Source organism: Petaurus breviceps, unplaced genomic scaffold (genome assembly GCF_028583685.1).
Source record: "Petaurus breviceps papuanus isolate PSGF00001 unplaced genomic scaffold, PetGlider_PUasm1.0 90994, whole genome shotgun sequence".
Classification (NCBI taxonomy): domain Eukaryota; kingdom Metazoa; phylum Chordata; class Mammalia; order Diprotodontia; family Petauridae; genus Petaurus; species Petaurus breviceps.
In genome coordinates this window covers 5,244,855-5,271,965 of record NW_027187393.1, presented here as the reverse complement: position 1 = coordinate 5,271,965, position 27,111 = coordinate 5,244,855, and the positions used below count along the sequence as shown (strand labels likewise).

Genomic DNA, 27,111 nt, shown 5'->3' with positions numbered 1-27,111 from the left:
AGTCCACTGAGAATCACTGAATGCTGTAGCTGGAGCACTAGAGCAAAGCTAAAAGCTCTAGACCCTGATACTTCTGAGCTGTGTGACCATGGGTAAGTCACTTAGCTTCTCTGGGCCTCGGTTTCCTCACCTGTAAAATGTACATAATGCTTGCACTGCCTACCTAACAGCTGTTGTGGAGAAAGTGTTTCATAGACCTTAAAAGTGGTAGGAAGATGTGAACTATAGTTACTGTTAAGGGGTAGCACAGTTTCGATAAAATCCAAGACTCCAGGCCACAGAGGTAGGAACCCACTATTCAACAAAAATTGGGGAAAACTGGAAAGTCATCTGGCAGAAATTAGGCATAGATCAATACCTTATACCATATACCAAGATCTAAGTTCCAAATGGATACATGATTTAAGACATAAATGGTGACTTCATGAACAAATTAGAAGAAAAAGGAAGAATTACCTTTTTGGATCTGTAGACAAGAGTTCATGACAGAGCAAGGGATAGAGAGGCTCAAAGAGGCTAAAACAGACAAATCTGATTATATAAAATTTTAAAGTTTTTGTGGAAACAAAACCAAGGTAGTTAAAACCTGAAGGGAACTAGGGAGAAAAATCTTTGCCGCAAGTATCTCTGATAAAGGTCTTACAGACAAGATACATAAAGGTTCTGGTTAAAATTTATAAAAGTTAAATAAATTCAAATTAAATAAAGAAATGAAAATTAGAGCAACTTTAATGTTCTACTAGCGAGGTGCCACAGTAGATAAAGCCCTGGGCCTGAGTCAGGAATCTGGCCTCAGACACTTGTTAGTTGTATGACCCTAAGCAAGTCATTTAACTGTCTGCCTCAGTTTCCCCAATTATAAAATGGGAATATCACCTACCTCCAAGAACTGTTATGAAGATCAAATGAGATAATAATTGTATAGCGCTTAATATGGTGTCTGGCACATAGTAGTCTATATAAATTTTGCTATTATTGTTTATTATTAGCTAGGCAGGGAGCACAGTCAATAGAATGCTGGGCTTGGAGTCAGGAGGGCAAATATGGACTCAGACACTTGCTAGTTGCATGTCACTTAACTATGTCTGCCTCGGTTTCCTCAATTGTAAAATGGAGATAATAATAGCACCTAACTCACAGGGTTGCTGTGAGGACCAAATGAAAGTAAGTGTAAAGTCAGCATAGTGCTTGGCACACAGTAGGCAATTAATAAATGTTTATTTTCCTCCCCTTCCATCTCACACTTACCAAACTGACAAAGACTGCTGAAGAGCTTTGGGACCCACTTATAGGCATACCACAGGTGTTAACAAAAAAAAAATTATCAGGCAAAAATAATCACAACAGGAAGTTAATTTTAATGAATCAGAGTGGATTAGGAAAGAGAACTAGATGGCGGTGTGCATGCTGGGGCAAGGGGGGAAGAGTCTCAAGTGGAAGCCCTGGAACCAGAGCCAGTCCCCCCCAGGAGACAGTGCTAAGCTAGGCTGGTCTTGGTTGACAGAACATGCTAAGTATTTAAGCTGTCTTGGTATCCTCAGCACAAAACACAGGACCTGGAATGGGGTTTAATAGGTGTTTGCTGACTGACTGATTGGTTGATGGATCTAAGGAACACCCAGCCGGATGTACCATGCTATAGTGAGGTTACACTCAAAGGACCTGTGTGGGCTCTTCCTTTATAACATCTGAAAAGTGTTTATTTATTTTTTGGTGAAATGACACAGGCCAAGGCCATGTTACTTGAGGCACATCCAGTCTCTCTCTGTCTAAATTAATGGTGCCTCTGATGTTACAGACATCATATGACAGACATATGGCTTCTTTGCTGCTGAGAAGATTCTCCAACACCTCTAGCTAATCTGCCTTTGCTACAGAGCACAGGCTGGGGGATGCCCTCTGTGACTGGGCTAGTGGTGTCCCAATCACATCCCCTGAGAGTCAGGATGTGGCTGGAAGCTGTCCTGGCATAGCTCTGGGGCTTGTTTAGCACAGAGAGCTGTGGGCTCTCTGCCCAGTCCAATGCCCAAGCAGACGGCCTATACGCTGGGTCATTCATGAAGCCTTTTAATAGGACTGGGATACCCCTCGACAGAAAACATTTAATGATGTGCCATAAAAGAAGTAAGGTGTGATGGGGAGTCATATTATGCTAGCACCTACAGGGGGAATTCTTAACCTTTTGGGGATGGGGAATCTGTTGATTGATGGGGAATCCTCTGGCAATCTGTTGAAGCCTACACACCCTTTCAAATTATTGCCTACATCCATAATTAAGGGGGGAATGCAAATTCAGCTATAAGTTAGTGAAAATTAAGATGCAATTTTTCCCATCTAAATTCATGAACCCCCTGCAATCTGTTTACTGATCCCAACTTAAGAACCTTTGAGAACACTTATACAAGCCATCCCCCGTGTCTAGAATGCATTTTCTCTTTACTTCAGCTTCCTCAGGTGGCACCTCCTTCCTCCATGAAGCCTCCTCTGATGTCTCTAAGTTTAGTGTTCTCTCCCTCCTTAATTGCAGTTCTTCGATCCCTGAATACATAGGAATGTAGATTTAAGAATTAGAAGCCATCAAATACAAACTTGTTATTTTATAAATAAGGAACTTTCATCACTGAGAGGTTGTGTCCAGGGTCACAAAACTAGTAAATATCTGAAGTAGGATTCGAACCCAGGTTTTCCTACCTCCATGCCCAGCACTCTATCCACTCTGCTACTTATGCACCTCAATGTTCTATTCCTTTGTAAGTCTGTTGATGGCAGGATAGGTTTTGTTTTTGCTTTTGTCTCCCCAGTGCTGAGCATACAGTAGGTACTTAATAAACATTTGCCTAATTGAATTGGAAGAGACCTTGCCAACCATCCTAACTTGATCACTATACAATAGGACAAACTGAAAGCCCAAAGAGGTTAAAAGTGACTACCAGGGTCACTGGTAAGAAGCAGAGCCCAGAAGCAAACTTAGGCCTACTGATCTCAATCCAAGTACTGGAGTGACTGATGGAGGGTGGCGCCCTGGGCTCTGCTTGAGGACAGAGTTCTGCTCAGACGTCTCCTCTCCTCTCACCTGGCTGCACTATGCTGGGACTTCTCAGGGTTACATTATCTTCCCTTTCCAGCTTACTTTTTTTTTTTTTGTTTCCTTCATTAGACTGAAAACTTCATGAGGGCAAGGACCACTCCTCTCTTTTCAAATTTACATCTCCAGAACACATAGTCGGTGCTACATAAATGTTTACTGACAGTATTCTTTCACTGTATTACTTTAGTGTGGGGAAAACAACAAAAGAGGCAGAGCTTATAAATCAGAATATTAAGTATAATAAGTAAAATAAGATGTAAAAATGCTTAACCTTTGGCAGCATATCTACGTATTCGTGTGTGTGTGTGTGTGTGTGTGTTGTTGTCCCGTCATTTTTCAGTCACGTCCTACTTTTCATGATCCCATTCGGGGTTTCCTTGGCAGATACTGGAGTGGTTTGCCATTTCCCTCTCCAGCTCATTTCATAGACGAGTTAACTAAAGCAAACAGAAGTGATTTGCCCACAGGGTTACAAAGCTAGTAAAGTGTCTGTGGTCACATTTGAACTTAGGTCTTCCTGCCTCCAGGCCTAGTGATCTATCCACTGTACCACCTATCTGCCAACACATGTATATGTATGTATGTATGTATGCATGCATGCATGTGTATAGATATAGGAATGTGTATATATACATGTATATATGAAGAGAGATAGTGGGAAATATATAGACATCTATATGTGTATATATGTCCATGTGGATGCCTCTCCATCTCTCTTCTTTCTCTTATGATTTATATATGTGTGTGTATACTCACATATGATCTACATATAACATAACAAAGCCATACTTACCCATATGACTTTGCCCGTGTAATTCCATATAGTCTAAAACAAACTCTACATTACTGAGCTCTTCCTCTGTATAATATCTCATAATATGCTGGATTTTGTATGCACTTCACAGTCTACTCTGCAACCTGTTCGTTTGCTGATGGGTATCATTTATCCCCTAGGAGACCACAAATCCCTCAAGGGCAGGAAGCAGGCCTTCCTTCTTTGGGCAGAGAGGTGGTGGTCTGCAGGTGCAGAACGAGGCACGTGTCACCAGGAGGCTGGTGTACTGGACTTGCAGAATCCCTCTCTTCCTTCAAGACCCAGCTCACGCAACATCTCCGTGAAGCCTCTCTCGCTTCCCACTCGCTAAGTGTGAATGCCTTATCGCCCTCTGCCTTACATTTGGCTACTTGTCACTTGTATTTCTTCTTCTGGCTTCCTTCAGGCGCCAGCTGAAGTTCAGCCTTCTGTAAGAAGCTCTCCCAGGTGCCTTCCCTCAGATGACTGGCTGGCTGTTTACCCTGCTGTGTATTTCGTCTTGGTTCTTGCACGCTGCCTTCCCCATTAGAGCGGGAGCCCCTTGAGAGAAGAGATTGCCATTTACTTTTCTTTGTATTCACAGTGCTAACCATGGCTCCTAGCACACAGTAGGCGCTTAAATGAACGCTTACTGACTGTTCTGGATATACTTGTATATGGCCGGCTGACTCTCCCATTACCAAAGCAAGGTCTCTGAGAATAGGAATCATTTCATTTACTGTATTTGCATCCTCAGTGCCTAGCACTGTGTCTGGTACAAAGCAGGCAGTTAATAAATGCTTGTTGATTGATTAGTTTTGCTTAATAACACTTTTACAAGAGAGAATTCTATGGGGGAGGGGGGTTATTATTGGAATGTTAAAAAAAAAAGCAGGGGCAGCTAGGTGACACACTGAATAGAACACAGGGCCTTGGAGTCAGGAGGACCTGAGTTCAAATCCAGCCTCAGACACTTCACATTTACTAGCCGTGTGACCTTGGGCAAGTCACTTAACCCCAATTGCCTTGCCTTACTCCCTCCAAAAAAAAGCATCTTTGTGTTTATGCTGAGGGGTGAGGTGGGGTGGAATAGCACTAAAGGAAGCTATACATGCTGCCTAGAACCTTTCTTCCAAAAATCTAAAAAAAGGACACTGCCTGTCCTGACATTTGGCTAGGGAGGCAACCTAGCTTCTCCACTGAAGCCAACTGGCAAGAGAGCTGCCTGCAGGGCTTACTTAGAGCTCCAGGGATGAGCCAGCCACCCCTCATCCTGCCCCTCCCCCCATCTTGTTCACACACTTCACACTGAAACTGCAGGAGCTGATGCGCATTTTCTACCATGTGGCTTCAAAGCTAACTCTTCATCCTGGATTTGGGGAGCAGGGAACAGATGGCCTCAACAGCAGAAAGTTTCCCAAGAACTAATTTTACCAATCACATGTGGTGAGAGCTCGATTTATACAAACAGACCAGTTAGTGACAGGAACCCTCATAATGACGTGACAATTATTCAGTGTGGCAGCTGTTTGTGCCGCTACCCAAACCGAGTTTGAAAACATGGGATAACGCCTCTGGCTCCCCTGGACTTTTCAGACAATTTCGGTGCCTGCATATATATACATATACACACACACACACATATGTATATATATATATGCACACATACACACACACACATATATGTAGGTATGTGTCAGGAGGAGGGGTGGGGGCCTGTTACCCCAACCACCACCTTCAGGAGAAAAACTTGCTTACAGTTCACAATCACCTAAGTTTGTGATTTGTTCTTCAGGCTTTTCTGTTAAAAGCACTGATGGGTGCCATAGTCGGCAGACAGTTGGATTTTAAGACTGGGAGAGACAATGAGACCATCAGATCCACCTCCCTCTTTTACAGATGAGGAAATTAAGGCCCAGAGAGGAAAAGGGGCTTGCCTGGAGTCACCTAGCTGGTCCTGGCAGAATCAGGACTAGAACCAAGGCCTGCTGACTAGGTAGGGTTATCTCGCCACCCCTAATCCCTCCAAAGAAATGGAGGAAAGAATTCACCTCAAGCGTCACTTAAATTATGGTTACCATATGGATGGAACACGATACTGTTAAGTAAAAAGTGGCAAAACTGAGAATTCAGAGAAACAGGGAAAGACTTGTGTATCTTGAGGTGAAATAAGCAGAAGAATAATATCCATGTTGTCAACAAGGCAAATGAAAAGACCTCCAAAAGGACGTAAGGCTCTGTGTCTCTGAATAGCCAAGACTGGGCCTGTCGAACAAAAGATGAGCTATACCTCCTTCCTCTTTGCCAAGAGGTGCAGGAAGCCACTGGGGCAGAATGTGGCATGCACTGGTCACACGTGGTCACTGTGTTGGTTGTCTCTTTGTTGCAGGGGAGAGAAGTTCAATTCCAGAGGCAAAGGACAGATATAATCTACAAATGATGGTGATATGAAAATGAAGGATGTCAATAAAATTTTAATTAAAAAAATAAAAACCTAACCATGATGATTACTAGTTCCCAAGTGCACTTAAAATAGGGTTAGATTTTAAACTTCTCAGGAATACCTCTATAAACACAGAAAGGTAAGATCCTCTGTGTTTGAAAGTGGCTAGTGACATTGGTGGATGGATGTAACTGAAAAGAATGAAGCAAGCCTGGCCGGTCTCCCTTCTAGACGGATCTGGGGTTTGCCCATTGTTCGCTATACCAGTGGGCACCCCACGAAGCTGGTATTCTTAAGCTGCCCAAGTCAACATCAAGGCTACCTGAGGAATCTGCCTGAGTTATTCCTGCATGCTACAGATCCTGTTGTTGTCCATGGCCCCCCTTCTCGGCCATACCACATTTCCTAAGGCTGTCTCTGACATGTAAGGCTGCAGAGCTTAAGCTCACACCCCCATCCCATGGCACACCACAGTTACTGCTGGGCAAAGTGTCCAGTCTTGTGAACTGAACAAAATACTGCAGATGTACAGAATTCAGTGGGACTACCCCCTGACTCATTCTGGATAAATATGTATGGTAGTACAGTGGGAGAGTGCTGGCTGGGGGAAGGGGAGAGAATTTCAGAGGACTTGGGTTCAAATCCTAGCTCATAGCTGTTGTCAAATTATTTCCAGGGGGGGGGGGGAGGAACCTGTGGCCCTCTAGGTCCTCAAGTGTGGTCCTTTGAATTTAAACTTCACAGAACAAATCCCCTTAATAAAAGGATTTGTTCTGTAAAACTTGGACTCATTTAAAAGGCTATACTTGAGGACCTAGATGGCCACAGGTTTCACACTCCTGGTTAGCCTCTCTGGCCTTTAGTTTTCTCAAATGTAAAAAGAGGTTTTGACAAGATGAGTCTACATCTATAAAACCCATCTATAGCACCTTTATGGTACCTTCTGACTCAAAATCTATGATCCTAAGTCCAAACTCCTTCCCATGGGAAGAAGTAGATGCCACTCTACTCTCTAGTTTCTGAAGATGTCTGCCTGCTATAGAGCAGACTTAAAAAAAATTTATACATATATGTGTGTGTATAGATATATTCATTCTATTGGTATTTTGTTTTTAATATACCTTTTAAGGAGCAGATTTGAAACTTGTCACTAAAGAAAGGCTTGGGTATACTGCACTAACAGGTTCAATATCTCATGCATAGATCAAATGAAATAACATGCAAAAAGCCTCACAAGCCTTAACATGCTCTCTAAATGCTAGCTGTAATTAATATATGACTGGTACTTTAGGATAAAATAAAGTTTAAGCAGAATTGGCACAGAGCTTCCATTCATGCTGTCTCTATGTCTAATTCCTGGATGACAGGGATTGCATGTGAGGTTTTTTCCTTTTCCAAAAGCCTTCGGGCATCTGTGTGGCCACTGTTTTCTACCTTTTATGCTACAGGAGAGGGGGCAAAGCTTGGGGTAAAAAAAAAACAACCCAGTCTTCGAGCCCAACTTGAGCCTGACAATGCTCCTTTCTAATCAATAGCACATGTAGGAAGAGGGCCAAGGTAAGAATTTTTCGCCATTTCAAGAGCAAATCCTCTTCTCAAGCTCATTCTCACTCTGAATGGTGAGAGCAGCATCTGGAAGGAAGCAGGCCTGAGGCAGCAGGGGCGTTCGAGTCCCTGGCAGGGAACGGCTGCCACACACGTACTCATGCCCGAGCCCCATCAGCTTGACACAGTCTCTTCACACCTTCACAACACACAGTAAGTGCTAAAAAGCAATAGAGAAAAGTAGTACCAGCTGTGCCCAGGCAGAAGGAAGGGCCTTATTTGCCAAAGGTTCCTAAAAATGGGGTCTCTTCAGTCCAAGGAGCAGCACATTCCTGTTAGATTTTCTGGTCTGGCTTCTCCAACACAGGATTCTTGACCTGGAGGTGGAAGGCACCTTGGAGGTCATTTAGGTGAACCCTTTCACTTCACGGATGAGGAGACGGAGGTACAGAGGAGCACAGTGCCCTGCCCAGGACCACAAAGGCAACACCTGGCACCCTTGGGGAGACTGGTCTTCAGTGAGCAGTCATATCATCTGTTGCTAAGCTCCTACTCAAAGACTTCTTTCCCAGCCCCATTAGACACGATGGAGCTAAAATCTGAAGCCAGATCCCTTGACTCCAAATCTAGCCTTTGTTCCACCATTCCACACTGTCTCTCCCCTGTCTGTACTATCAATCAATCAACAAGCATTTTTTAAGTACCTACTCCATACCAATTAAGTGTAATGAGCCAGGATTCATCTAATCCCCACAATTTGTCTGGGGTCTGTTTCAAATGAGGAGTGAGGTAGAAGAAAAAAAATATATAGTTCTAAGACCGATAAAAAAAAAATTTTAAACCTATCAGAGTAGCTTATGGAGGTCTGCAACACAGTTCATTCATAGGTCCCAGAGAAAGCAGATTGCTGAGCCTGAAGGGCAGTGACAGGCTCACCGAGTGACATGTTTCACTCTCTGGATTCCCTAGTCAAGAAATGGTGACTCTGGAGAAAGGATGGGGGCAGGGACCAAGCTGATCTGGCCTCACACAAAATACCCCATGAAAACATTGTTCCATGTGTATCCTCAGCTGAGAGAATCAGAACAGAATGGTGATAAGAGTCCTGACTCTTGGCAATAAACACTGAGCGCCTACTATGTGCCAGGTACTGAGCTAAATTCTGAGGATACAAAAAAAGGTTAATTAAAGCAAAAAAAAAAAAAAACCCAGAACCCCAGTCCCAAGATATTTACAGGATAAATGGAAAATAATCAAGAGAACTTGGGTTCAGATCTCAGCTTCAATGTTTATTACCTGTGTGACCCTGGGTAAGTCCCCTGGCCTCCCCAGGCCCCGGTTTTCTAATCTATAAAATGCAGGGGCAGGCCTGGATGGCCTTTGAGGTACCTTTTATGGTACTTCTTGGCACAGTTGGCCCTGTTCCAAACAACTTCCCCTCGAGCTCCTCATGCAGCTGCCTTGTGGGAGTATTAAAGGCGGCTGGAACAGCTCCCCCAGAAGCACTCTCCTCTCCCTGCCAAAGACAGGACTCTGTTATAGTTCACAGCTTAAGTCATCTCTTCCCATCACTTCTCCCTAGGGACCATGAACTAGCTACCTTTAGAGCAGGGGTTCTTAACCCAGGGCATATGAACTTTAAAAACTAGATGTAGATAATATTTACATACATTCATACATACATACATATGTGTGTATATGGGGGGAACAGCTAGTTGTGAAAGTGGATAGAACTGCTGGGCCTGGAGTCAGGAAAACTCATCTTCCTGAATTCAAATCTGGCCTCAGGTACTTACTAGCTATGTGACCCTGAGCAAGTCACTTAACTCTATTTGCCTCAGTTTCCTCATCTGTAAAATGAGCTGGAGAAGCAAATGGCAAACCACTCTAGTATCTTTGCCAAGAAAATCCCAAATGGAGTCATAAAGAGTAGGATATGGCTGAAAAACGACTTGAAAAACTACTTTTTTTTTGCCTTTAAAAACATGACTCTAAGGAATCCACAGGTTTTGCCAGACCCCACCACAGCACAAAAAAAAGGTTCAGTCCTTACTTTACAGTAAGCAAATGGCTTCAACCTCCAGGTCATGGGTGTTTGTCTTGGACAGCTTTTAACAGAACACTTATTTGATGCCTTTAAATGACAGCCTTTACTACTAGCTGGAGAAGATGGATTTTAGCTTGACAGCTGTCTTGGCAACTATACAGAAAGAGTGTCCACATTAACTCTTGAAAGTGGGCACCAAGATAGACAGGAAGATGAAGAACATACCAACCAATGCCACAACATGATTGGAAGTAACAGATCCTATTATCTGCATTGTGCATTTTGGTTCTGTTAAATAAAGGGAACCCAAATGTCTCCCCCTATTCATAGGGCCTGATCTGTGCTCAATCATCACTGGGTCAGTGCCCAGCATTAAATGAGGTGCCTTGAAGGTTAGATGAGATGAGTCAATGTGAGGCATTCTGTAAACAGGGCAAGCTGTCAAATGACTGATGTCCTAGTTAGTTCTGGGATAAGAGAAAACTCCACCCCTCAAGAGCTTCTCACAGATGTCCCCCCCGGACGGAACTGTGTTAGCGACACTCTGTCTGCCTCTCTCTGTTCTCTCTTGGTCACGGCTTTCAGCAGGGAACATTCTGCACATATGGAGAGTATTTTTGCCACCAGCTTCCATGACAAAGGGCTCTTAAGTTTTCCTTTGGAGAGAGAAAGCCCTTGGAACAGGGCATCCAAAAAGCCCATACCGCGTCATGGGAGCTGGCCACTGAGAATGAGTTTCAGGATTCTAACTTCTTCCACTCTCTTCTGGGAGATGGGACCAACCCAGAAATGACACAAACAAACAGACATGGCTGCCACCATGGCAGGCTCTGTGTTCTGCTGCCATCCGGCTCGGGAGCCTGACCACAGTTGGCATCTTCTGCCTTTCTGTGTGTGGCAGGAGCAGCCTTCGTTTAAAATTGCTTACATTTCTTAGGGGGCTGTGGTCTTCTACTGACTTCTATATGAGATAAATACTTAAGAGTGAGGGGCTTGGAGGAAGGGAGAACTGAGTTCAAATTGGGTCTCTGACACAGGATCCTGTGGAGGTGTCCTGACTTCTCTGGGAATGACCAGTCTATTCTCAGGGCTTATATTTAGCTATATTACTAGCAAGTAGCAATGCCTCCATCGCAAGCCCAGAGGGCCAGTCATGTCTTTGTCTTACAATGCCCTTAATTTGAATTGTTTTGAGTATATACTAGTCTTATACTCAGCAAAAGATACCAATTGCTCAACTGCAAGCCTTGAGAGCCAATCTTGTCTTTATAGTACAATGCCCTAAATTTGAATACTTATGCCCTATATACCCTATAATATCCTCACACCCAATAAAACACAGCCTGAGGAGCTTCAGAAAAGGCTATCTCAGCTAGAACCAGGGGTTTCATATGAAACTCAAACTGAATGGGGGAATACAGGGGATGAGGTGCTTGCAGTAACCATCCTTCCTCACCTCCCCCACCTTCCCTGCCCCTCTAAAAACAAACCAAAAAACCCTCCCAACCAACTGGTAAATATAATAAATGTTGTGGCTCTGAAACTCAGATCTACGTCTTTTTGTGTCCTTCTCTTAATCTTTGAGATCAGGAAACCTTACAAAGAACTCTAGAATAGCTGGACGGCCATGGGTAAGCTGTCTGAGCCTCCCTTTCCTCATCTACAAAATGTGAATGATATCCACAGTACCTAATAACAATATCATTAAATCCTGCCCATGACACATACTAGTTATATGACCCTAGGAATATTATTTAACTAACTTTTAGTGCACAAGGTCTCTTCTCTGAGACTATAATTTTGGAAGAATACAAATCACTCTTCTGCACCCTCCCCCATCTCACAAAAAGAATTATCCTTGTCCTGCAAGATTTTACTTTGTCATAGATCTCAACATCAAGGTTTCCCACAAATCTATTTCTAATTTCTAGTATACGGGATAAAATTCTAGTCTTGGAGTCAGCAACACTGATTCAAAACCGCATCTGCTATTTCCTAGATGTGACTCTGGGCAAGTTAGTTTACCAATTTAAGCCTGAATTTCTTAATCTATAAAAGGGAGATACTTGGTAGGATTGTTCTAAGGTTCAAATTAGATGATATACACAAGTACTTTGCGACCTGATTTATATTGGCTGCAATATCTCTAAATATTTTTTTGTTTTGGGAGGGGGGGTTCAGAGGGAGGAAGGCAAGACAAATTGGGATTAAGTGACTTGCCCAAGGTCACACAGCTAGTTTTTGTGTTAAGTGTCTGAGACTAGATTTGAGTTCAGGTCCTCCTGACTCCAGGGCCAGTGCTCTATTCACTGTACCACCTAGCCCCAATATTTATATATTATTTATGATTAAGCACCTACTATGCATATGTCAGACACTGGGCTAAGTACTGAGATACAAAGTTCTTGCCCTCAAGGAACTGACTACTAGTAGTAATTAATCATCACTGCAAAACCACACTAGGCAATTACTTCTTCAAGGTTACTACCCTCAGGAAGTGTGAAGCCTCCCAGCAGGATGAGGAGGGCTCCTAAGAAGAAGCTTTAGCTCCAGACTAGAATCCAGCTCAACCTTGATCTTGGTAAGACAGTCTAACCCCCACTATCCTGCGCCAGTCTCCTGATGACAAGGGCAGCACAAGCAATTGTCTGATGTTAGCCAAGTGCAACAGCTCCCATGGGCTCTAGGCACACCCACGCTTGATGTGGCTCTCTAAATCTGGATCAAGAATGTTGCTGGGGTAGGGGCAGCCAGGTGGCTCAGCGAGTAAGAGCACCGGCTCCAGTGTTGGTATGACCTAGGGATCAAATCCAGGCTCAGATACTTAGCACCACACCCAGAAATAACTGGCCGTGTAACCTTGAGCAAGTTACTTAACCCCGATTGCTTAAAAAAAAAATGTTGCTGGGGAGTACCGTTATCCTCTTCACATTATGGGGGTTAAGGGCACAGTGCCCTCTCCAACTGGAAAATCTGTGTAGAATTTTTGGCCCTCTGTCCCAGAGAAGAAGTCTGAATTTAATGGCATTAAAAGATAAAATATACATAAAATATATTTTATGCATTTCTGAGCTTCTAAACTTTTTTGTGTGTCTTCTGCTGGCCTTCATTTGTCATCTGTGGCTTCTGCAAAACTCCCCAAAAATTCCCATTTGATTTTTAACGCTGACCCAGGGTACAGCGAAATCAAGATGGAGAAAGATGAGATGTGGAGATGATGGACAAGAGTAGTTTCAGAGGGTCCTGTTGGGTTCCTGTTAAAGTCGGCAAATGTATTTGCTATTTGGCATTTTAGAAAGTTAGCATTTCTATAGAGCCTACATGTACCTTATTTGATCACTCTTGATCTATAGGTGAAGGCACACCTGTCATCCCTTAATACACAGGGTATCCCAAAAGTCTCAGTGCAGTTTTAAACTCTTGGGACCTCCTATATATTTAAGTACAGTAACTAAAACAGTCCCTTTTCCTATGCTTCAGTTCTGGGTAAGAGGAGCAGGATTGCATGGTGAAAAGACTGCTAGATTTGAAGTCAAAAGAGCTGGGTTCAAACCCTAACTCTGCCCCTTACTAAGCACTTACTTTCTGTGTACCATTAGGCAAGTAATTTTATCTCTTTGGGACTCAGTTCCCTCATCTGTAAAATAACAGTGTTAGGGGCGGCCAGGTAGCACAGCGAGTAAGAGCACCGGCTCCAGTGTTGAGAAGACCTGGAGATCGAATCCCGGGCTCAGACACTTAGCACCCACCCAGAAACACCTGGCCGTGTAACCTTGAGCAAGTTACTTAACCCCAATTGCTTAGGGGCGGCCAGGTGGCTCAGCGAGTAAGAGCACCGGCTCCAGTGTTGGGACGACCTGGAGATCGAATCCCGGGCTCAGACACTCAGCACCACACCCAGAAATAATTGGCCGTGTAACCTTGAGCAAGTTACTTAACCCCGATTGCTTAAAAAAAAAAAAAATAACAGTGTTAGACTAAATGACTTCTAAGGCTCCTTTCAGCTTCATAATCTGAATCTGATCCTATAATCCATGCTCTTTAACCAGCTGGTGAATATCACCTGATGTCTAGGCATAGCCTAAAGTTCAACCTGACTTAAAAAAAATTCATCATTTAAATATATTTTTGTTTTTGCTTTTTGGAGGACAATTGGGGTTAAGTGACTTGCCCAAGGTCACACGGCTAGTTTCTGTGTTGAGTGTCTGAGGCCAGATTTGAACTCAGGTCCTCCTGACTCCAGGACCTATTCACTGCACCACCTATTCTATTCACTGTACCACCTAGCCACCCCCCATCATTTGATTTAAAGCATTCATTAAAAAAATTTTGAGTTCCAAATTCTCTCCCTCCCTTTAGACCTTCCCCTACCCACTGAGAAAGCAAACAATATTATCAATTATACATGAAGACATATTTCCCTATGTTTTAGCCATGTTAGCCATGTTGCCAAAAAAAGGGGAAAAAATTCTGCTTCAGTCTGCACTCAGAGTTCATCAGTTCTGTCTCTGGAGGTGGATGGCATTTTTCATCATGAGTCCTTCAGAACTGTCTTGGACCATTGCACTTATCAGAGTAACTAAATATTTCACAGCTGATCATTGTTACAATATTGCTGTTACTACATTCTCCTAGTTCTGCTCATTTTCCTTTGTATTGATTCATATAGATATTCCCAAGGTTTTTCTGAAACTGCTCCCCTCAGAATTTGTGCACAATTGTGTCCCATCACAATCAGATACCACAACTTATACAGCCATCTCCCAACTGGTGGGCATCATCTCGATTTCTAATTCTTTGCCACCACAAAATAGTTGCTGTAAATATAATTGTACACAAAGGTCTCTTTCCTTTTTCTTTGACCTCTTTTTGAATGTGGAAGCTCAACCTGACCTATACCAAAATGCATCATCTTCACCACCAAAGCCTCTGGATATCCTCATTTTTATTAATAGCATCATCATTCTACCAGTCATCCAGGTTCAAAAACTTAAGAGTCATCTAACTAGACCGTCATTAGAAGATAAGAGTCATGAACGTCACAATCCACTCTATTCTTCCTCTTCCACCCCAATTTACATGTCTCCTCCTAACCTTTACCGTCATCATCACTACCTAACTCTAGACCTTTAGGTCCACACCTTTGGCCATGAATGCTGGAAATACTACAACTACCACCAGACCTCACTATGGCCATTTTCTAGACCCTATCATCCATTCTGTGTAACATTTCAAGTAGGATCATAGATGGGAGCTCTGGAAGGAAGCTGATTCAGGGCCTATGACTCCAAGTCACACTGTACCAAGATCTGTCTTGTGGAAGAATGAGTTAGACAGAACTTAAAAGCAATGAGGGGAAGTTGAAGACAAGCAGACTTCGGCTGAGTATAAGGGCATATTGATTAAAATGAAGGTTGCTTAAAGTGTGATATTTGTAAACAAGGTAGTTTTTTTTTTTTTTTGCAAAGGAGTCAGCTGGTTCCCCAGTTCCCCAGTGCTGAAGAAAGGAAGTGAGGAAGTGTGGTGGGAAGAGTATTGGACTGGGAGTCAGAGGACCTGAATTCAAATCTGGACACTGCAAATTACTGTGTGACATTGGCCAAATCATTTAACTTCCTTAGGTCTCAGCTTCCTTATCTATCAAACAAAGGGATTCAATTAGAAAACATCTGAGATCCATTCTCATTCTATGATCCTATGGAAGCTCTTGTTTTGCTACAGGTTGATCTCAGTGGCCTCTAGGGCTTCTTCCATCATTACGTTCTGTGGCTACACGTTAAACCTCTGCAGAGAACCTGTGAGGCTACTGAGGGACATAGGGTGCTCTGATCCGTGTCTAGGCTACTATGCTTTTCTAGTTCCAAATATCTCCTCCTACAATCATTTCTCAGTGTTGTCATTGGGTATGGATGATTTCCTTGCAACCTTTCATACCTCTCAGTAAGTACATTTCACAAAGGAGCCACTCGCTTAGCCAAAATAAAGTACATGGGCTTTGTGGCTACTATTTTTCTCACCACATAAACTTTTTTAAAAGTTCACCTCAAGGTCTGTAGTTCTGCCCCATATGGTTGGGGTGGTTTCTACTTAAGTGGGACAATATTACACTTTAGACCTAATAAAACCTTGGGGAAAGAAAATACTGACCAAAGAAGTTAATATGCTATCCCCAAAGGGGACAGCATCTTTCTGCTTTGGTCACAATAACCCTCCACAATAACCTAATCATGCTAGGATCTTATCACACATTCTTCCAGAAAAGTAAACCCACAGTTAGGAATTAAATGACCAGAAATGGGCTGCAAGGAATGCCTTTATTCAAAGAAACTCAACCAGTTGATAATCCTCTTCCCTCCCACCCCCACCCCTTTCAGCATTTTCTAATGGCAGTCAAGGCATTAGAAAGGACTATAGGCACATGGAAGCACTATAGGAAGAACCCCACATCCTTCTCTCAGGCAAAGGCAGTGCCAGCTGAAGAACATCCAAGGGAAATGGGAATGGTGGGAATGACCTCATGTGCTGCTAAGGAGAAGAAGAGGGGCTAATGGCAGGCTCAAGTCCTCAAAAACCCAAAGAAGGCAGCCTCCCGCCTGCCTGTGCGTGCACACACCTCCTTTCCTCACTAGCTTGCACAAGGAGCCTGGGTAAACACCATATGCTTCACTAATCTAATTACAAAGAAGAAAGCCCAAAAGTTACTTTTTCAGGCTTCAGATAAATATGAAAATAAAGTGGCGAGATATTTTCGTATTGCTTTGTCCGCCCCCAAATGTCTAATAAAATACACCAGGCACCGTCCTTATTCGCCAGCCTCCCTCTGCAGCACAAAAGCTTTTACAAAAGCACTGGGCTCTGGAAACACAGTCAAGATTCCTTGGCCAGAGAAAAAAAGGGGACAGTAAGTCACAGTGTGGGGAGGGTCCTTAGAGGTCATCTAGTCCAATGCCTAGATTTTATAGATGAGGAACTGAGGCCAGAACAGTGGAATGAACTGCCCAAGGTCCTACAGGAGTGGAACTAGGATTCAAAGTAAGGTCCCTGGACACCCCATGCAGCAATCCTTTCTACCGTACCACCTCAGTACTCTTAGAAGATTCATGTTACAGGCTTTTTCTTGGTCTCCCTTTGGCCTCCCATATCTATAGACTCTCAGAACATTTAACTAACTTAAAAACCAGCCAACCTTGCATCCCACCCCAAACCCCACCTTTCTAACCTCAAACCCACAAAGCAATATAGCCTACTGAGAAAATTACTAGACTGGGAGGTGGTATCTCTGGTCTCTAGTCTGGTTCTGCTACTAGCTGCACCCTTTGAGGGGGACGGGGGTGGGAAATCACCTCATCTCTGTGATTCAATTTCTTCCTGGGGAAAAACAGAGAAATGACACCAATCTCTTAACCTTGTAGGATGGTTGAGTGAATTAGGTCTACTTCACAATATAAAGAGAAAAAAAGCACTGAAGTAATCTGTACTCCAATCAATGCACTAATCAATCTTGATTCAAAAGGACCAATGGACTAAAACATACCTTCCTCTTCTAGATGGGAAAATACGAATGATTTTGGCCAGTCTGGTGTTGGTTTGTTTTACTTAGCTATACTTGTTATAAAAAATTAAGTGATTTTTTTTTAAATCATCAAAAATAAAAAAAATCCATAAAAATGAAATTATGGTGTCAAGGTATTTTGGCCTTTTGAAATAAAGGGCATTGTAGTTTAGTGGGAAAAACACTGGATTTAGAATACAGAAGGCCTGGTTTCAGGGCCTAAGTACTAGACAAAGGACTATCCACTCTGCTTTGAGTCTCAGTTTCCTCATTTTTAAAATAATTCTTGTGGGGCAGCTAGGTGGTGCAGTGAATACAGCACCAGTTCTGGAGTCAGGAGGACCTGAATTCAAATCTGAACTCAGACACTTGACACATATACTAGCCTTGTAACTTTGGGCAAGTTACTTAACCCCAACTGTCCTCCAAAAAGAAAATAATAATAACAATTCTTGAATTGCTTCCATTAGTAGTGTTAAAATCAGAAACAGGGCCATAAACTATACATGAGGATCCTCTCTGGCTACATGTTGACTTAGAAAATCATACCTTATTGGGGTGGAGCCAAGATGGCAAAGCAGAAGCAGGAAATTCTGTGACACCCTCCCCCCACACACACACACGACCACCTCAAATACCTATAAAATATGATTCCAAACAAATTTTGGAGCTACAGAACCCACAACGTGACAGAGAGAAGCAAATCTCCTCCTGAACTCAGCTTGGCAGGCTGACAGGAAGGGTTAATCACAGCGCACGGAGCCGAGCACAGTCCCTAGCCACGAGGTTTTGGCCCCAGCCTTGGCCAGAGCAGACTTCAGGAGAATGAATGACCAGCAGCTGTGGTGGTTTCCAGACTTTTCAACCCATAAATGCCAAAAAGAAAGTAAAAGAGGGGAACCAAGTGACCATTCAGAGGGTAATCACTCTTGTTTTATTTAACCTGCTGGGATCTGGGTCACTTTCTTGGGCAGTGGTCCTGAGGTGAGAAATGCCAGTTTGCCAGTGTGGTGTCTGTAGAAAGGGCACCCTCCTCAGACCTCTGACAACATTTGTGAAAATCCCCAGTCATTTGGGACAAAGCTCTCCTCTCTGGAAGCAGAGGTCTACTGTGGCAAAGAGCTCAAAAGTCAAGTAATTGAGTGGCAACATGAGCAAGCAGAGGAAACACAAAGAGACCATAGCATCCTTCTTTAGGGACAAAAAGTAGGAAAGCATGGAATGGGAGGAAGACAACAAAGACAGAACTCCTATATCAAACCTTCCAAGAAAAATATTAACTGATTACAGGCCATGGAGGAGCTCAAGAAGGATTTTGAAAATCAAGTAAGAGAAGTGGAGGAAAAACTGGGAAGAGAAATGAGAATGATGCAAGAAAATCATGAAAAGAGAGTCAACAACCAGACTGAAGAAAATAATACCTTAAAAAACAGACTAAGGGGTGGCTAGGTGGCGCAGTGAGTAAGGCACCAGCCCCAGAGTCAGGAGGACCTGAGTTCGGTTCCTGCCTCAGACACTTCACACACACACACACACACACACACAACTAGCCATGTAACCTTGGGCAAGTTACTTAACCCCAATTGCCCTCCAAAAGGCAAAAAAACAAAACAAAACAGACTAACTCAAATGGCAAAAGAGGTCCAAAAAGCCAATGAGGAGAAGAATGCCTTAAAAAGGCGAATTGCCCAGATAGAAAAGGAATTTCAAAAGCTCACTGAAGAGAATAATTCCTTCAGAATTAGACTGGAGCAAATGGAAGCTAGTGACTTCATGAGAAATCAAGATACTATAAAACAGATCCAAACAAATGAAAAAAAATAGAAGGCAATGTGAAATATCTCACTGGAAAAACCGCTGACCTGGAAAATAGATCCAGGAGAGATAATATAAAAATTATTGGGCTACCTGAAAGTCATGATCAAAAAAGGAACCTAGAAATCATCCTTCAAGAAATTCTCAAGGAAAAGTGCCCTGATATTTTAGAACCAGAGGGCAAAATAGAAATCGAAAGAATTCACCGATCACCTCTTGAAAAAGATCCCCCCAAAACTCCTAGGAACATTATAGCCAACTTCCAGAGCTCCCAGGTCAAGGAAAAAATATTACAAGCAGCCAGGAAGAAACAATTTGAGTATTGTGGAAACACAATCAGGATAACACAAGATCTAGCAGCTTCTACATTAAGGGATCAAAGGGCTTGGAATATGATATTCTGGACTTCAAAGGAGCTAGGATTAAAACCAAGAATCACCTACCCAGCAAAACTGATTGTAATGTTTCAGGATAAAATATGGTCATTCAATGAAATAGAGGACTTTCAAGCATTCTTAATGAAAAAACCAGAGTTGAATAGAAAATTTTACTTTCAAATACAAGAAACAAGAGAGGCATGAGAAGGTAAACAGGGAAAAGAAATCATAACGAACCTATTAAAATTGAACTATTCATATGCCTACATGGTAAAACAATAATTGTAACTCATGAGACTTTTCTCAGTATGAGGATAGTTGATGGGAATATATATGCTTATATAGGAGAGTATATATGCATATAAATACATATGTTAGTGTGTGTGTATGTGCACATGTATACATAGACAGAAGGCACAGGATCAGTTTAATAGGAAGGGATGATATCTAAAAAATAAAATTAAGAGGTGAGAGAGGAATATAATGAGAGGAGATAGGGAGAGATAGAATAGGGTAAATTACCTCATATAAAAGAGGTAAGAGAAAACTGTTACAATGGAGGGGAAGAACAGGAAGGCAAAAGGGAATGAGTCAACCTTACTCTCATTGAATTTGGCTTAATGAGGGAATAACATAGACACTAAATAGGGTATCTTACCCTACAGGAACGTGGGGGGAAGGGAATAAGAGGGGGGATGATAGAAGGGAGGGCAGATTGGGGAGGAGGGTAGTTAGAAGTATACACTTTTGAAAAGGGACAAGGTCAAAGAGAAAAGCGAATAAGTGGGAGGTGGGATAGGATGGAAGGAAATATAGTCATTCCTTCACAATATACCTACTATGGAAATGTTTTGCATAACTACACATATATAACATATATTGAATCACTTTTCTTCCCAGTAGGGGTGGGTGACAAGGGAAGAAGGGAAAGAATCTAGAAATCAAAGTTTTAAAATCAAATGTTAAATATATATAATAATAATAATAATAACAATTATTATTATTATTATTATTTACATGCAACTGGGAAATAAGATATACTGGCACTGGGGTATAGAAATCCATCTTGTCCTACTAGAAAATCAGAGGGGGGATGAGGCAGGATATAAGAGAGAGCAGACTGGGGGAATTCAGTAGGATCGCTATTTTGGGTTGGGGGGTAGGGAAAAGAAAGGGAAAAAAAATTTTCACTTAAAACTGTGGAAATGAATGTTGAAGACTAAAAATAAATTAAACAAACAAAAAAAGAAAACCATACCTTATCTATGTTCTATTGTAGTTTTGTTTTGTTAAATATTTCCCAATTACTTTTTAATCTTTGACAACTCTGGCTTACACCACTGGATTGTGTAGACAAGAATTTTGTTTTGTTTTGTTTTTAACCTGAAAATATTGAGATGTGAGTTTCAAGGTTTGTTTTTCATTTGCTTTCTTTTTAAAAAAAATAATACTTTATTTTTCCTCCAATTACATGTTATTCGTTTGTTTTATTTTTTAAACAATATTTTATTTTTTCCCCTGATTACAGGTTTTTCATTTGTTTTCATATCAAGCAAGAGAGAAAGATGCTCACCATGATTGTTTGCCACAGTCATAGAGGAGAGATCCAGGGCAGAGACCAAGGGTAAAGGGATTCCATAGAGATAGTAAGGTCCTTCAGATAGGCCTGGTAGTGGATGTCATTATGTTCATTACATCAAATTATTTAACTCATTACCCATGTAGGAAAAACGAAGTGACTGAAGAATGTCTTTTGTCCAGACTCTCATAGGTAAGTTTGAGTTGGAAAAATCACAAAGGTTGTCCTTTGATACATTTATCTTGCACAGTCATTTGCAACTGGACAATGAGCTGAAGCAAGGATGGAACAGGAAAAAGAGAACATGTTGGATTGCCTTTGGGAAACTAGAGAATTCTGCAAATGACCCTGAACTTCTCCTGGAAACAAAGCATCTTTTTAATACCAATATACTGCCAGTTTTATCCTATCGAAGTGCTATGGAACAGTGGAAAGGGAGTTCACTGCCTCTGGGGTCAGAGAACTTGGGTTCAAAGCCAACCTACAGTATTTATTACCTGTCTGACCTTAGGCGAATCACTTAGCTTTCCTGAGCCTCTGTAAAATGAAGGGGTTGGGTTAGGGGTTAGCCTCTGAGGTCCCTTCTAGATCTAAATTCCCATTTAGTATCTATTCAGCACCAGTCTCTTCCACGCTCTGCCAGGGTCTTTTAGTGGGGCACAGAAGAAGTATGTAAGTGTCTTGCATATAGTAGACAGTTACAAAATACTTGTTTATTGGAATGGAATTATAAAGGGTCCCTTGTCCTCCAAGCAAGGGCTCACCATCTGGATGAGGAAGAAGATGCAACTGGATCAATACTTTGATGGGTAAATCTTACACAGCTCACCCTGTTTTACCCTCATCTATGCCCTTCCCAGGCACTTCATCCAATCTGCTGGCAACTTTCCTCTAGTATTCTTGACAATGGATGTTTGCCAGTGGAGCAGGTAGGCCATTCAACACCCCATTTTTTTTCAGTTATGCACTTTTCAGATGCTATCCAATAACATCAGATTAATGCAATATAGAACATATAGAATGTAAAGCAGAGTGAAACCCACCCCATGCTATGGGGATACAGGAAAAGTACAGGGGGAAGATTGCTGGGCTGTAGTATAATACTAGGGGGGGGGGGTGGCATGGGTGGCAGCAGTGGCAGCAGCAGTAGTAGTAAATGATAACTAGCTTTATGCAGTGCTTTAAAGTTCACAAAGCACTTTACATATATTATCTTATTAGATTCTCACAATAATCCTGTGAGACATATGCTATTATTATCCCCATTTTAAGATTGAGAATACTTGAGGCCAAAAATGATAACTGACTTGCCAAGGGTCACACAGTGTTGAAGTACAACAGGATCTCAGGTCTTCCTGATTCCAAGTCATCTAAAGGCTGACTTAGTTATCTCGTAATTATCTTTGAATGGTTTTCTGTATCTTGACTGTAGGACTGATAGTCTAGCCCTGGGTAAACCCTGTGACTGAGCCATCATCAGTTAAGAGTTTGGCAAACTTTTGAAAATACTTGCTAAGAAGGTTTTCTGATCCTATCCTACCTGGCTCATTTGTTCAGTGCTGCCCATGAAGGACCTCCTGTACAGAGGAGTGCTTTTCCAGAACTCTAGTAAGAAAAGCAATATTGTAAAAATACACTGCACTGAAAAAGAAAATCCATCAGCTTCTACCAATCGTACCTCTCCCCCACCCCAATATTCCTCAAATCTGGATTGACACAACTGCTTCAAAACAAACAGAACAATCAGCCTCTCCCTGCTCCAATCCATCCATGCTGCTTTGACCATGACATTCCCTGGCTCAGACCTTCAGTGACTCCCACCTGCCTTCAGGATTCCAACCCGAGCTCTTGATCCTGGCACCCCAAGGGCCAAACTACCTTCCCAGCTTTACTTCAGCCTCTTTCCTTTTAAAAACTTTCCACTCCAGCTGAACTGGTCTCTTCTATATTCCACAAACACATAGGATTGGATTTAATCCTCCCTCTCCCTTACTGCTTCATTCCAACACCTTTCCCTTCTTCAAGTGGCCACTGTAACTGGCAGCCATATAATTCCTTGAGCAGTACCTTCACTCATTCATCAACCACTCAGTCAACCAATCACCATTTAGTGAGTATCTGGGTAGAGGAATAGGGAAGCTAACAATAAACATGAGAGAGTCCTTGCACCCAAATATTTGTCAGTCATACAAATTTAAAAGACAGAAGAATGAACTCTAAGATGTCAATCTAACAATCACCTCATTCTAGAAAGGAAAAAAGGGAGGCCTAGAGAGGTTAAGTACCAACAAAGTATACACTAATAGTTAGTGCCAAAGACATAAAAAAAAACTTAGTAAAAAAAAAAAAGTGCTAGAGGTGATACCAGAACCCAAATCCCGTAACCTCCTTCCTGGTCCTTCCAATTCCCCTGTTCTCCTTCTTTACTAATTGATTTGGGCTGAAGGAGGAAAAAGTAAATGTATAAACAGAACGGAAGCATTTATTTTCCAAGTAGAGATTAAAAATGGACAAATGCGAAACATACATATACAGAGTACTGGAAAGCCCACAGTTACCAAATCTTACAGAGGGACCTAACAGTCTATAAAGGCAAGGCTCTTGGTCATGGTTTCTGGATTTCTATATCCTTAACAGTAAACTTTGGGCAGGTCAAGATCATAGGATTGTTGATTTTGAGACTTAAGGAACCTTAAAGGGCATCTAGTCCAACTCTCTCACTTTTACAGATGAGGAAATTGAGGCCCACAGAAGTAATGTGACTTGCTCAATGTCACACAGCTAATTAAGTGGCAGAACAGGGAAATGAGCCAAGGCCACCTGACTCAAGAGGTGGTATTCTTTTCTCTTGTTTCATGCCCCACAGAATGAGGCACAACATCCCATTTGAATCAAAGTATCTGAACAAAGTCAGGCAGCCCTTGTAGCCCAGTAAAGGAAGAACCCCAGCTTGGCTCCCACCCTCAAAATCATTCTGGTTTAGAGGCAGAGCCCCCCAAGATCAGTTTTCCTGTTAGCCTCCTTCCCCTCACCCCCAATTTGGAGGGAGATGCCTTGCCAGGCTCTGGAAAGACTGTGCCAATGATAATTGTGAAAAGTACCAGTCTGAGTTGTTCACTTCATGAGTCAGCAAGGAGCCTCTATGTGTAGTACAGTGAAAAGAACTTAAGCCTTGGAGTTAAAGAACCCAGATTCTAAGCTCTCCTTTGACACCTACTACTTTGGTGACCTTGGGCAAGTCATTCGACTTTCCTAAGGCTACAGTTTTCTCATCTGCAAAAGGAAGGCCAGAGGATCTCTAAAGTTCCTCTTAGCTCTTAGATCTGTTTTCCCAGGATGCCACCATATTTAGATTATTATTTTTCAACCTTCTGACTCCTAAAGTTACACACACTTTGGAGTATTCAAGTAGGACCTTGGATACCTCCTCCCTACCTCCCCAACAAGGACAGAGGCATGACAGGTTGGGAGAGGGTATCCAAAGACAAAATGTGCCTTCCACTTCAGTGCTCTGTGGATGGTCAGGTATGGACTAAAGCATCCCCTGCAGTGCTGTGGGCTGTCCACAGAGGAAGTGAGTGTCTCCTGAGTTCCCAAATTCCCAACCAAAAGTGTGGAAGGGGAAGGCTCGCCATGTGTGGGGAGAGATGCAGAAATTCAGGGAGGTAATAGGCATATAAATTAGCAATGGGAAGAAAACAGATTCTCTTCTAACTCCCTAACCCAGATTATTTGGTAACCTTTGCCCTTCCCATTAACTGGACCCTCTTACCTTTGTGCCTTTGTTTACACTGTTCCCCATTCCTCTAATGACTTTCCCCTGGCTGGCCCCACAACCCATGCAGTGAAACTCTATCTCCATGTTCTATTTTGTGTTAAGCATTATTTATCTTATCCCCCAACTAGATCATGAGCCCCATGGGAGCAAGGATTCTCATTCATCTCTGTTTCTCTTTCCACCCACTATTAGTGGTCTATAAGTACTGAATTCAATTCGGCATTTATTAACCATTCTGAGCGAGGCTATTTAAAAAGAAATACAACGGCCACCAAATAATTTCCAAGCCTGGTTTGGACAATTCCCAAACCAAGTAAGTACTCTTGTTTCCCTTGCAGACAGATCTCCAAAGGTCTGAAGGCAGAGCTCTTCTTGGCTAAAAAGACTTTATGCCATCTCCAGGGGAGGGATGAGGGGCACATAATGTTACTCATTGTTGGACACAAAGATAGAGAAGAGTGGTCGTTAGAGCTGGAGGCAACCCCGGTCAGCCATCACCATCATATTCTGGACATCATCTAAAGTGTCATAACCAAAATGCTATTTGGGGAAATCAGGCCACTTGTGGTCATTTGACACGATAATGTATTTTGAGGACAGGAGAAAAAACACGCTTTGCTCATGGAGGGCTGTCCCAGTCAGAGAGAAATAAAACTCTGGGATTTAGACAATAAAACTGAAAATCCATGATCTTGTTTAAATTTAAGAGCATCAGAGGAAAAAAAAGTCAACAACTAAACCCTCCCAAACAAAATAAAATAGTTCACTAGGGAGGCCACCATTCTTGTAGGCAGCTGGCATAGTGGACAGAGTACTGGACTCAGGAGTCAGAAAAGCCTGGATAAAAAAAAATCCTGCTTCTGACACTTACTAATTCTGTGCAAACCTAGGTGAGTCACATAATTTCTCCCTGAATCAGTTTCCTCAACTGTAAAATGGGGACAATGATGTCTGAAGCACCTACTTCACATAACTGTTGTAAGGCTCGAGAAAAACAAACATACATATGTATGTGGGGAAAAATAGGAATCACAATCATTTCTGGAAAATCTGGATGGACTAATCCCCCAACCACCTGGTAGCCTACTGGTAGAAAGTCCCAAACCCCTACTGAAGGGAAAATAAAATACAACTATGCAAGGGCACAGTAAAGCAGATGGTCCCATCCTCTACTGTAACAACTATTGTCCTTAAACAAGAAACACCTGCATATTTGTCTAAATGGACTTCTTAAACAATTGTAAAAGTATTTGGTCACCTCCCCTCGTCTCCTGCCTTGAACAGGGAACGATTTCTTATTTCAATAATAAATCTTGCCAATTGCATCCCAAATACTCCCCTTTTCTCTCTTGAATGACTTCCCCTTTCTGTACCCTTTTCCTCTTCTGTAAAATGCTTTACTTACCTATCCTAAGCTGCTGCAAAATGCAGCTGCTGAACTGTTTTCTCTAAGCATGCTGAAAAGTTATAAAAATTAAACTGGGTACCTAGGTGGCTGAAGCTGCTTTCAGGCAGCAGGCCTCCTTAGTATGTTAATACATTTCTCTGCTTTCCAGTTTGGCCTTCTGTCTTTGACCTGCAATCATTGGACCCCTGCTGGCTGGAATGCCTCTCCCAAGAAATCCTATGCCTCTTGGTGGAGAGAATTTCCAACATGTGCAAAGTGTTTTACAAACCTTTAAATGCTATAGAAATGTGAGTTATTATTATCACTGAGTGAAAAAATATCACTTTTTTTCCATCTCAAGACATGGAGATTTAGGTTCAAGTTGTAGCTTCTCCATTTACTAGCTGTGTCATTCAAAAGACTAGAGGGTCTGGAGCTAGAAAGGACTTCAGAGGCAATTATGACCAATTCCATTTTACAAATTAGGAAATCAAGGTCCAGAAAAGTTAAATGATTTGCCCAAGCAAGGTCATATAAGACATCAGACTCCAATGTTCTTTTTACTGCTCTACACCACCAAGACCTTTCCCCTTTATGGGCCTCAATCAGCTCAAGTCAACCCTTCCATTGGACCTGCCAGTCTTTAAGAACCCTCTCTGACTGTAAAGTTCCTGTCTCTAACATCTCTAGTAATCCCTTGCTGGCAC

The 27,111-nt window shown here is 42.3% G+C and overlaps 1 protein-coding gene across 11 annotated transcripts in view; it reads right to left on the bottom strand.

The window, feature by feature from the left end:
• Positions 1-27,111, bottom strand: part of CBFA2T2 (CBFA2/RUNX1 partner transcriptional co-repressor 2) — a 178,804-nt gene that overhangs the window by 73,977 nt on the left and 77,716 nt on the right. For 3 of the 11 annotated variants that reach the window (XM_069077510.1, XM_069077514.1, XM_069077511.1), the window contains exons 2-3: positions 6,172-6,311; positions 3,882-4,442 (exon numbers count right to left, since the gene is read on the bottom strand). The exons of 2 other annotated variants lie outside the window; for them this stretch is intronic. In XM_069077510.1, coding sequence (XP_068933611.1) covers positions 3,882-3,963 — 82 coding nt within the window. In that variant the 5' untranslated portion in view covers positions 3,964-4,442; positions 6,172-6,311. Of the gene's footprint in view, positions 1-2,440; positions 2,539-3,881; positions 4,443-6,171; positions 6,312-27,111 lie in introns of all 11 variants that reach the window. 6 more of the 11 variants (XM_069077512.1, XM_069077513.1, XM_069077516.1 and 3 more) reach the window with 5 other exon arrangements.